This window comes from Bison bison, unplaced genomic scaffold (genome assembly GCF_000754665.1).
Source record: "Bison bison bison isolate TAMUID 2011002044 unplaced genomic scaffold, Bison_UMD1.0 scf7180017864389, whole genome shotgun sequence".
NCBI classification, from domain to species: domain Eukaryota; kingdom Metazoa; phylum Chordata; class Mammalia; order Artiodactyla; family Bovidae; genus Bison; species Bison bison.
In genome coordinates this window covers 6,422,991-6,435,093 of record NW_011494961.1, presented here as the reverse complement: position 1 = coordinate 6,435,093, position 12,103 = coordinate 6,422,991, and the positions used below count along the sequence as shown (strand labels likewise).

At 39.2% G+C, this 12,103-nt stretch overlaps 1 protein-coding gene across 1 annotated transcript in view; it reads left to right on the top strand.

Annotated features, from left to right (window-relative positions):
- Positions 1-12,103, top strand: part of ENPEP (glutamyl aminopeptidase (aminopeptidase A)) — a 79,639-nt gene that overhangs the window by 10,330 nt on the left and 57,206 nt on the right. The window contains exons 2-3 of the mRNA XM_010858532.1: positions 2,661-2,802; positions 5,801-5,932. Coding sequence (XP_010856834.1) covers positions 2,661-2,802; positions 5,801-5,932 — 274 coding nt within the window. The remainder of the gene's footprint in view (positions 1-2,660; positions 2,803-5,800; positions 5,933-12,103) is intronic.

The following is a 12,103-nucleotide window of genomic DNA, read 5'->3' as shown; positions in this document are numbered from 1 at the left end:
CCACTCCAGTATCCTTGCCTGGAAAATCTCATGGACCGAGGAGCCTGGTGGGCTGCAGTCCATGGGGTCGCAAAGAGTCGGGCACGACTGAGCTACTAACACTTAACAGTCTCAGGTGTTAGAAACTTCAATTGACTAGTTAAACTGTTATCATCACAAAAACCAATCAGTAATACTGGGACTTTTTAGATAACTTTCTGTTTTGCAATAATTTTAAACTTAACAGGAAAGTTACAACAATAATACAAGGAATTGTAGGAACACAACCAATGGTTTACTTTTTGTCCTATTTTCTCTTCCCCACAGCCCCACATCTCTGTCTCTCTCTTTAGACTATTTGCAACATTGTCTCTCTTTACCTCTTCACATTCAGTATATATTTTTTAAGTACAGAACATTTTCTAACATAAACCACAGCATTGATATAATTTTTGTGACGTGTTCTGGTTCCTTTTATTGGAGAGTGGTAAGGGGTCACAAAGAGTCGGACACGACTGAGAGACTGAACTGAACTGAAGGGGAACTAGTTGTGCTCACTGCTGCTGCGGCTGCTAAGTCGCTTCAGTCGTGTCCAACTCTGCGCGACCCCATAGACGGAAGCCCACCAGGCTTCCCCGTCCCTGGGATTCACCAGGCAAGAACAATGGAGTGGGTTGCCATTTCCTTGTCCAGTGCTCACTGCTACACGTGTGTTATTTCTTCTAGTCCTGTTCAGCAGACAAAGATAGGGAATACATGTCTTGTATATTTTTATATCCATTTACATATTTACCAAAAAATCATTGAATTTACACAGATCCTTCAGTTACAGTTCAGTATCAAGGTCTAGTCTGCTTTCTTTTTTAAAACAAATTTATAACTCTCTTCCCCAACAGTGAGAAACCTGCCTTCTGTTATCTTCATTTTTTTTTTTTTCATTTGCTCAAGCTCAGAACACAGAAAAGTTTGTTTTTTCATTAATTCATATCACTGCAACAATCCAAATCTACTTACTGGAACTGAATATTGATCTACAGTTATTTTAAGATAGATTTTATATATATTAAATGCACAAATCTAATGGGAACTAATTTAATGAATTTTGAGGAATGGACACATCTTTGTTAATCACACCCCATAATATAGATTTTTTTCAATCATCCCAGAAAGTTGTCCCCATCAGTCAATAGTATCCCAAAAGACGGCCTTTTTCCAGTTTTATTTTTCACAGATTAGTTTTCTTGGCTAAGTTTTTAACAAGTAATTTTTACATCCAGAGGGTTTTTAAAGGAACTTCAAAAATATTTTAATGTCTTGTAGATGAATGTTGACCTATGACATATTAGTTTTTAGATAAATTATGTATATATTGCATCCTTGAATCCAAATAAAGTGCAGACTTTTACCATGGCCTCTGCTGATCATTTAGTCCCTCCAGTCCCTGTACTTCAGCTACTCTGGACACCTTTCAGGTCCTCAAGCACAGTAAATTCTTTTCCACTTTAGCAACTACGCACTTGTTGTTCATAAAGAAACATATTTTCCTTAATCTTCACCTGTCTGGGGTTTTCTCATCACTTACTGCAAGAGACTGTCCCTGACTATTCTACCTAATATTGCCCACCACTTTTCCTGGGTCATTCTCTGTCACTTCCCTTGTTTTATTTCCTACACAGCTCTTATCACTCTCCTTGCCTATCTATTCTTTGTTATTTCCTCAGTACGTAGAATGATACCTGGTAAATGTGTGTGTGTCTGAATATGAAAGAGTGGGCTCAACAAATATTTACTGGATGAATGAAGGACGTAATAATTTGTTATTCTCTATGAAATACCTCCAATTAGTCCTGGAGAATTCTGAAGCACAAAATATTTTTCTTATACAAATTATTAATGAATATGTCAACATTTCTATTTTACACTTTGTACTCTGCTTAGTCTTCAAGTGAGCAAATGTACAATCTTACTGTACTATAACTACATATAAAAAGTATATATTCATTGATTTTTTTTGAGCAATTACTCAAAAAAATAGTCCCACTTTGAAATGATGGAAAGATTATAAAGTAACATTTTAGTTTAATAACGCATATGCCTAGTTAGAGCCATAAAAGAACACTGTCTCTTTCCAAAAAGGGTTTTAAATCTGGCCAAAGGTTGCTTCACTGGGAGGTTGTTCAGGGACTGCTTTGCATGGAAATGAAACTAAGGGTTTTGTCCCTGGTGTAACATAAGTAAGAAAGAATGTGCTATTAGGGACAGGATCTGTAGACTCCAGAATATACTCCTCTACTCCATGACAGAACACAGCTGTTCACACTTACAAGGACAGCTACAAGCACGCCTTTGAGTTTGGCTTTGTGTTTATCTACTTGTCACTTGATAGCTGTAGGATGGAAAGAATGATAGCACACAAATTGGATTGATTTTTGCTCATCACAGATTTTTAGTTATGGGACCAAAATACTTAACTATTCATATAAAATGCCCAAAGCGGTTTCTGAATTTTCACTTGTTAACCTAAAAATTCCAGTAAAGACTTTGACAACTATTTGATAGATTTCTGGATGGACACTTGCTTTAAGAAATGCAAGAGTTGATTACATAGTTGATTGTTTTCTATAAGAATAGAGGCTGTCAGAAGAGGCAACATATATTTTGTTTGTGTGTTTGTTTCCAAGGAGCATAGCAGCCACTGATCATGAACCAACAGATGCCAGGAAATCCTTCCCTTGTTTTGATGAGCCCAACAAAAAGGCAACGTATACAATATCCATTGTCCACTCCAAAGAATATAAGGCGCTTTCGAATATGCCAGTGGAGGTGAGTATTTTAAATTCTTTTAAAATTAATGCAGATAGTTTGTTTATAATATCAGGTAAATTTCCTAATTTGTTATGAGAGAACCTACTGAATTCTAAAATAAATGTGCTCTAATAGCTTATTTAGAGGCTTGAAAATACATTTGGGCAACCTCTTGTCTTTGAGTACTGCTGCTACTGCTAAGTCACTTCAGTCATGTCCGACTCTGTGTGACCCCAGAGATGGTAGCCCACCAGGCTCCCCCATCCCTGGGATTCTCCAGACAAGAACACTGGAGTGGGTTGCCATTTCCTTCTCCAGTGCATGAAAGTGAAAAGTGAAGGTGAAGTCGCTCAGTCTCGTCCGACTCCTAGCGACCTCATGGACTGCAGCCTACCAGGCTCCTCCATCCATGGGATCTTCCAGGCAAGAGTACTGGAGTGGGGTGCCAGTGCCTTCTCCGCTTTGAGTACTAGAAGTCTTTAATTCAAGATTTTACAATCTAGTCAAAATACCATGTTGGGTTTTCTAAGCAAGAATGGATACAGTAGACATATGTCAGCTAGGCTCTGCTTAAATGAAAGAATTGCCTGCTGCTGCTAAGTCGCTTCAGTCATGTCTGACTCTGTGCGATCCCATAGACTGCAGCCCACTAGGCTCCTCTGTCCCTGGGATTCTCCAGGCAAGAATACTGGAGTGGGTTGCCATTTCCTTCTCCAATAAGAATCCCCTAATCATGACAAATTAAAGGCAAATGAATGGAATTAAAGATTTTAAAATACTCAGGGGCCTAGTCGTCTTGGTTTCTACAAAAAAAGTGAGTGAAGTCGCTCAGTCCTGTCCGACTCTTCGAGATCCCATGGACTGTAGCCCACCAGGCTTCTACAAAAAAATCATCACTTAAATGTTGCAGTACAGCTACCAACTCCAGGGATCACCATGCCCATAGGTATTCTAGTGAACAAGAAGTACTCATTAAATGTAAAAAAAAAAAAAAAAAAAAACAGGCTACCATAAATTCTGTTTGTATAATTATTAACATGACTCTTCCCTCTGTTCCTGCTCCTCAACCCTATACTGGGTAACACAGTATCATTACCTCAAGGTTAAGGTTAATTATGCCTTATATCTTTGACATGTAAAAGGGTGAAGCTCATCCTTAGATATAATTGTCACCTACCCAATACCAAAATTGGAGAAGGAAATGGCAACCCACTCCAGTATTCTTGCCTGGAGAATCCCAGGGACGGGGGAGTCTGGTGGGCTGCTGTCTATGGGGTCGCACAGAGTCAGATATGACTAAAGCGACTTAGCAGCAGCAGCAGCAGCACCCAATACCAGAAAAGCAGATACCTACCCGATACCAGAAAAGAACGTGGATCTTTCTGATCCACTATCTGAAATATGATCACTGAAATCATCCTCTTTAATTACAAATATTCCTCAAAAAAGCAAACAAAACTTTAAGGTTAAAAAGTAAATGTAAGCTTAAAAAGGTTAATGTAAGCTTATCAAATTTTCTTCTAGTGTCAGACTCTTAGGCAACTGGGGGTTTTGACTGGAGAAGAAAGAGGAAAAGATGAACTCAAAGGACACACTGATCCAGACGACTGGGTCAGAGTACAATGCAGTCAGGATTCTTGGCATGGAACAGATAAAGTGAGGGTGGGAGGAGGAAGAAAGCAAACTTTTACCTTTTTGTCTTGCTGAGTACACACTTCTTCACCTTCACCTAGTTCCAGAAACTAGCCCTGGAGGAGGGTGAATAGCCTTAGGGGATCAGAATTGCTACTAGGTTTTTATCATAGAGTAACTGCCGGGGCTTCAACTCTTCTATACAAGCACTGCTGCTGCTGCTGCTAAGTCGCTTCAGTGGTGTCCAACTCTGTGAGATCCCATAGATGGCAGCCCACCAGGCTCCCCTATCCCTGGGATTCTCCAGGCAAGAACACTGGAGTGGGTTGCCATTTCCTTCTCCAATGCATGAAAGTGAAAAGTTAAAGTGAAGTTGCTCAGTCGTGTCCGACTCTTAGCGACCCCATGGACTGCAGCCCACCAGGCTTCTCCGTCCATGGGATTTTCCAGGCAAGAGTACTGGAGTGGGGTGCCATTGCCTTCTCCACTCTACAAGCACATCAAGCTCTAATGCAGCCTCCCTCTCTTAATCCTTTTCTAAAGCTTCCCACTGTAGAGTGACTCACTGGGTGTCTGCAGGGCATGTGGAAGTGTTTACACAATGGGCAGCAGGAATTAGGCAAGTATTCATGGATGAAGTATTAGGACTGGTGATTGGCAGTGAGGAAGGCAAAGTGGCATGGACAGAAAAACAGACTGATGGAGTTGGTAGCTGCAGCAAGTAAAACAATCTTCTCTCTCCATGGTAACCAAGGCAGTGACTTTAGTGACCATACCTTAGGTCTCTGATGGAGACAACCAGAGATGGAAAAGACATCCTGACCTCCTGCTATGCCTGGCACAGCTATTGCCCTCTTGCATGTAGTCATATTAGCAAATACCTGCTTAGTTCTTCCTGTGTGCAAGACCTGTGTGCTGCTGCTGCTGCTAAGTCGCTTCAGTCATGTCCAACTCTGTGCGACCCCATAGATGACAGCCCACCAGGCTCCCTCATCCCTGGGATTCTCCAGGCAAGAACACTGGAGTGAGCACTAGCCTATTCTCCATTAAGGGGTCATAGTGCATGCTCAAATATTATGGTCAGGATTTTGTGTTTAATGCAGAAAGATAAACTCCTGTCTAGTTTATATCACAAAGTTGAATCTCTCCCTAAGAAAACCTCATACAGTATATAGCTCAATCACACTCTCACAGTACTAAAAATAAAATGAATTTTCCTCCAGTCTTTTCAACATCACCATTTAGGGGTAAAAGTTCTTTCTACCATTAAGCTCTGACAAGCTTTTTTTTCCTCACTGGAAAGCCAGGTTTAGAGTAACTATTTGTTTGTCTTGTCCATGATTGATCGTTTTATAAATAAAAGATTATCTTTTGCTTTCAATAGAAAGAAGAGTCGGTGGATGATACATGGAGTCGGACAACTTTCCAGAAGTCTGTTCCCATGAGTACTTACCTGGTGTGCTTTGCAGTGCATCAGTTTGACTCTGTAACGAGAATATCAAACAGGGGGATACCTGTGAGTACCATTATATTTTTTAAAATTTACCACCTATGCGTTTGTGATTGTCTACTTTTTTTTTTAACAGTCTTTTTTAACCCCACACTAGAAAAGCCCATTAGTCACTAAGGTCTGTGAGTCTGATGAAACACTGAACAATATAGAAAAATGTAAGCTGAGAGGACCCAGGTGAAAAATAAACAAAATAGCCACAGGAATGAATGACCTTGAATTATTTCAGGAGAAAATTCACTATAAATCCAAAGCTAGTTTCTAAGGATATCAGCACAAAGGTATTAAATATTTGAGCATGCTCAGTTCAGTAAAATGATTGGGTTTCTGTGTTTGGGTGGCGTCCAAGATGGAGGCCAGAGGGAAAGGAGGAGATCAGAGGTAGATGAATATCCTTCAAGTAGCTAAGCACTGAGACGTTTGTGGTGCCATCCCAATATGTAATTCAACATAAGACAGCAGCGAGGTCTCAAAAAGCATCTTCTTAAAAATGTAAGAAAATACAAATAAGCTTTTTTTAAAAAAAATCAATATGATGAACTTAATAATTTTCTCTTGAAAAATTAAGTACTAAATACTTTTACCTAATTATTACCTAATTATTTTTCTCTTTTGGGAGGCCCCCATTCTGCTCATGGCCTAAACTTGCTATCTAATGGTTAGTCTGCCTCTGTGTTATATATTATACATATGAAACATTTTATTCTGTGTAATATAATTTTATAAGGAAGAAACCATCACTCCCACTTTACAATTGAGAAAACTGAAATAATGAGTTTAAGTAATTTGCTCAAAATCACACAACCAGCAAGTGTGGAGGCTTAAATTCCAAATTCTTTTCAAACAATGTACTCTGCTGTAAACCTTCTGAAATATGATATCCTGAAAAATACCTTTACCTCTTCACCAGTCACTGGAGGGAAGAGGTACTTCTTCCATCCTATCTATAGAAGACAGGTAGCCAGAGTTTTCCCTCCTGCAAAAACCTGTGGGACTCTTTTCTTCAAAATTGAACAGAACCTTGCAGGAGAACTTAAAGGCATCTAGTGTGAATGTCAATTCAAGGTAAATTCTGCTTCTTTGGCATTTGACTGGCTCCCTACCCATTCACTCTAGACTGAAATCTAGCACTTAACACCCAAGCACAGATGCTCCAGTACAATTTCCCACTACAGAGAGAATTACAAGAAAACCACACCACTTTTATCTACTTAAAAGTAACATCAGTGGGAACCCACACTATTCTCACAGTACTACATTCTTATAGCTAAACAGACAACCTAAGACAAACAACATATGAGGAAAACAAGCAACATAAAAGAGAAAAATCCAAGACAAATAAACAGCCAAGCACAGTGTGAATAAATAGTAATAGTTAGAAACCAAAAAAGCCATAAAGATTAAACATTCTCACACACCCAACCTTTAATTATTACCCTCAGAGATTCAAGAAGATATGACCACCATAAAATAAAAACAGAAAACTATGAGAAAACAATCAGAAATAGTAGTCAGAGTTTAAGAACATAACTTTCAAAGCATGACATGGCTCTAACCCCCAGGAGCTCGTTGTGAATTCCTTCCAAACCCAGAGCCCAATAGGCTGATAGGTTTAGTTCCTGCCAACTGCTCTGTATTTTTATCCACTCCACGGAGATGCTTATGTTGTTTTAAGCCCCGATATGTCTTGTGGGCTTTCCACTTTTATGTTGCAACTGTCATTTCTGTTTGGTAGGAGCAGTGTTGTTCCTGTTTAGTTGCTAAGTCCCGTCTGACTCTTCCCGACCCCAGGGACTGTAGCCCACCAGGCTCCTCTGTCCATGGGATTCTCCAGGCAAGAATACTGGAGTGGGTTACCACTTCTTCTTCCAGGGAATTTTCCCGACCCAGGGATTGAACCCACGTCCCCCGCATTGGCAGGTGGATTCTTTACTGCTGGGCCACCAGGGAAGTCTGTCAGGAGAAGGAGGGGTATATTAAAGCATTAATATGCTGTATGCTCTAGAACCAAAGTCTTCATATTACTGGTCCCCCTAACAAATGAAGTTGGTTTTTGTGTAATACAACATTTTTAGTAGAAATTTCATAAATCAGAAAACCGTTCTTATCCACTCCACTTCTGACAGTATTATTCTGGTAACATGTATCACCTGTTTTCACAGTCAGGTTACACTGTGCAATCCAAGACTCTATAATACCCTGACTGAAGTCACCATTCTGGCAAGAACTACTTTACATCAATAAAAACCAAATCGAAGCCTGTGTTCTTCTTAATTGCTTACCTGTAATGGCAGATATTAGTACCTGAGCCACTCACTATGTTTAAAATGTCCTTGTTGCTCATGAAGATTAGCGATCCAATCCTAAAAAATTGTTAGGGAAAAAGGTAGCCAAGTTTGGAATGTAGTTCAAAAGACTTAACTCTGCATATTTCCTTTTGTCACTGTCAGTTGCATTACACTTTTATTGAGGTATAGTTGGTTTATAATACCATATAAAGTTCAGATGTACAACATAGCAATTCATAATTTTAAAGGTTATACTCTATTTATGGTTATTATAAAATATTGGCTATATTCCTGGGGTTTGTACAATATTTATTTTATATATAGTTGTTTGTACCATTTAATCCCCTACCTATATTTTGCCCCTCCCTTTTCCTCTCTCCCCACTGGTAACCACTAATTTGTTTTCTATATCTGTGACTCTGTTTCTTTTCTCTTATATTCACGTTTGTTTCATTTTTCAGATTCCACATGTAAGTGATATCAGATAGTATTTGTCTCCCTCTGTCTGACTCATTTCACTAAGCATAATACGCTCCAATCCATCCATGTTGTTGCAAATGTCAAAATTTCTTTCCTTTTCGGCTGAGTAGTATTTCATTGTATATAGATATAGATACAGATACAGATATCGGAGAAGGTGATGGCACCCCACTCCAGTACTCTTGCCTGGCAAATCCCATGGATGGAGGAGCCTGGTAGGCTACCGTCCGTGGGGTCGCAAAGAGTCGGACACAACTGAGCGACTTCACTTTCACATACACCACACATTCTCCATTCATCTGTTGCTGGCCACTTAGTTTGCTTCCATATCTTGGCCATTGTAAATAAGCTACTATGAAAACTGTGGTGCGTATATATTTTTGAATCAATGCTTTTGTCTTCTTTGACTGCATGCCCAGCAGTGTAATGGCTGGCCATATGGTGACCCTATCTTTAGTTTTTTGAGGAACCTCCACACTGTTTTTCACAGTGGCTGCTCCAACTCACATTCCCACCAACAGTGAACAACGCTTCTCTTTTCTCCATGTTCTCAAAAATATTTGCTATTTGTGGTACATTTTCAGAATGAGTTTGATTATTACAACATTTTTATTTCAATGTTTTTTTTTTTTTATTTCTTTCCTGGAAGGACTATTCTAAATTAAGGGCTATCAATCTTCCCTGAAAGAATGCATTTAATTTAGGAAGCCACAGAAGATTGCTAATGATTCTTATTCTTAAATTTACAAAAATAATATGAACAAAGAAGTATATAAGATTCTGTGAAGTTAGATTTTTTAACGTTATTTGTTTGGAAAAAAACTCTACTGCAGTCATGATAATCACCACGCATCAAACTACTCAAATTTTGACTTGAATGAGAAGTGAGCTGCCAGTAAGTGTTCCGTGTAACCTAAGTGATGATGCTGGGCTGTTTCTCAAACAGTACCTCATGACTGCTGAGCTCTGGGACTCAACGATCTGAATACACGTTGAAACTGCAAAGCCATAGCAAAAATATAGTCCTAAGTCACCCAGACTTCAAGCCAAGGTTTTCCATATTTATAATAATTTATCGATGGATAAGGGACAATCTAAAATTTAGGAAGAATTTGTCACATTCCTGTGATAAAACAGGATCACAACCAAAACTTGAAAAGAACCAAAATATCACAATTCCTTTCTACTAAGTATTCCTCCTCCCCAAATTTCTATCTACTGCTGGAAGAATATTTAGAAGGACATGCTTCCCGGGTGGTGCTAGTGGTAAAGAACCCACCTGCCAATGCAGGTGACTAAGAGACATGGCTTAGATCCCTGGGTCAGGAAGATCCCCTGGAGAATGGCATGGCAAGCAACCCACTCCAGTATTCTTGCCTGGAAAATCCCATGGACAGAGGAACCTGGCAGGCTACAGTCCACAGGGTCACAAAGAGCTGGACATGATTGAAGCAAATTAGCACACATGCAAAGTTATAAAATTAAACATATTGATGGCATCCAGTAATACTAACTTAAACATGCATTTACAGAATTAAAAACAATACCAAATTCTTTTCTCTTTCTCATCCTGGCTACATCAGCATTGATAATAAAACTGAGGTTCCCCCACATTTTGTCAGTCTTTATTGAGCACCTACTATGTGCACAAATAGTATGCTAGGTCCTAAAGGGAGTGAACTATGCTAAGACATCTGTGCCTCAATGGACATGTGAAACATAGGTGGTCACCACTGTCCACCATCACCCAACTGCGTTTTAAGGTCTTTGATCACACCATCCCTTTGGTGCCAAAGATCTCACCTTCTAAAACAGAAAACACAGAAACAGGGGGCTCTGCAAGAGTCATGGGCCACATAAAGGAGTGTGTCTATTTGGGACAATTCAGATAAGAGGGAAAAACCTCAAGAGATGAACAGGCGCTAAGTCTGACGGATGATTGGCAGTGGAAAGGCAGGCTGTTGTCAATGGGTAGAGTGACCAAATATTTTATTATTTATAGAATATAAATAATAGAGGTGTTATTAATTATGCTGGGATAAGAGGTGTAAATAGATAAACAACAGACTTAGAATCCCGGGACATTTCTGGGCAAACTTGGATATTGGGTCACCTCTGTCCAGAGAAGACACTCAGCAGACAAGGACAACAAAAACACGGTCGCAGGCCCAGCGGCCTGCAGGGCTCACGCGTGGCGGTGGGGACCCGGCAGGCACTGGCTGGACTTCTGACTAGGTGGCAGTGGCTAGTAGCATCTGTTCAGTTTGATTCCTCTTTGTTCACATGGTCTTTCCAAGTTCGGTGCCTTTATCTCAGACTCTAAGACACCCTTCCAGAGTCTTGCCCCTTCAACCTTACTACCCCTCTCCTGGGGTGCTCATTTATTGACACACAGCCCTCTGGACTTGCCTCCACTCTCCTTCCGATCTATTGTTAAAGCATAAACTCTGTGGTTTACTTTTTTTCTTGCCTTCTGTTTTTATTGCTAAAGCCTTTTCCAACCAGGCTCTTGCAAATCAAAAGGTTTTGGCTTTCAGATTTATTTGTGTGGGTGTGAAAAGCCTATTCTGGACTTCAAAAACTTAACATTTTATTTTTTCCCTCTTCATTCTCCTAGTATTCCTAATGGTAATGTGGGTACCACAGTGTGGATATCCCACATACAAGGAAGTACGGACAAGGAAAATTACAGGGGATAATCATTCAATGTATTATCTCTGATGATACTAATGTTCTTGATGGAACACATAAAAACTATTACATGTCAAGTATTGCTTATGCAGTAGCTTATTTAACGCTCATATCAACTATTAGTTACGTACTGTTGTTGTCTCTATTTTGTAACTTGGGAAAGTCAGGCGTCATTCTTAGGAGTAGAGAAAAGAAGCAGTACAATATAGTAAAAAACAAACTTTGTGCTGAAGTTTAGTGGCCGTTTTGTCGTAATTTTTCTTGTGTATACATTTTCCTCATACATACAACTGGAAGTTTACTTTCAAAACTCTTCAAACTCTAAAATTTGAGATAGACGTTTACAATCCTTATCTAAAATCTTTGTGATTAGTTGTATGTTGGAATTCAGAAATTTTCAGATTTGTGAAATTTTCAGAAATATGTACACATATTGAGTATTATTGAGTAACTGCAGTGGGATCTTGGGGCAGCTCCTTATAATCAAATAGTAGTATTTCTACAGCAATACTTTTGTAGTAAAATAAGTTATTTTTAAAAAATTTCTCAGTTCAGGTCAGATGATACCACCAAATTAATTTGCTGAGAACATATTAAAAAAAAAACTTTGGATTTTCAAAACTCGTTGGATTCTGTAATCGTGCAAACTGGGCTAATGAAAGCATTGGAGTAAAGATATCATTACTGATGCGAAATACTATACTTATTATTATTATTA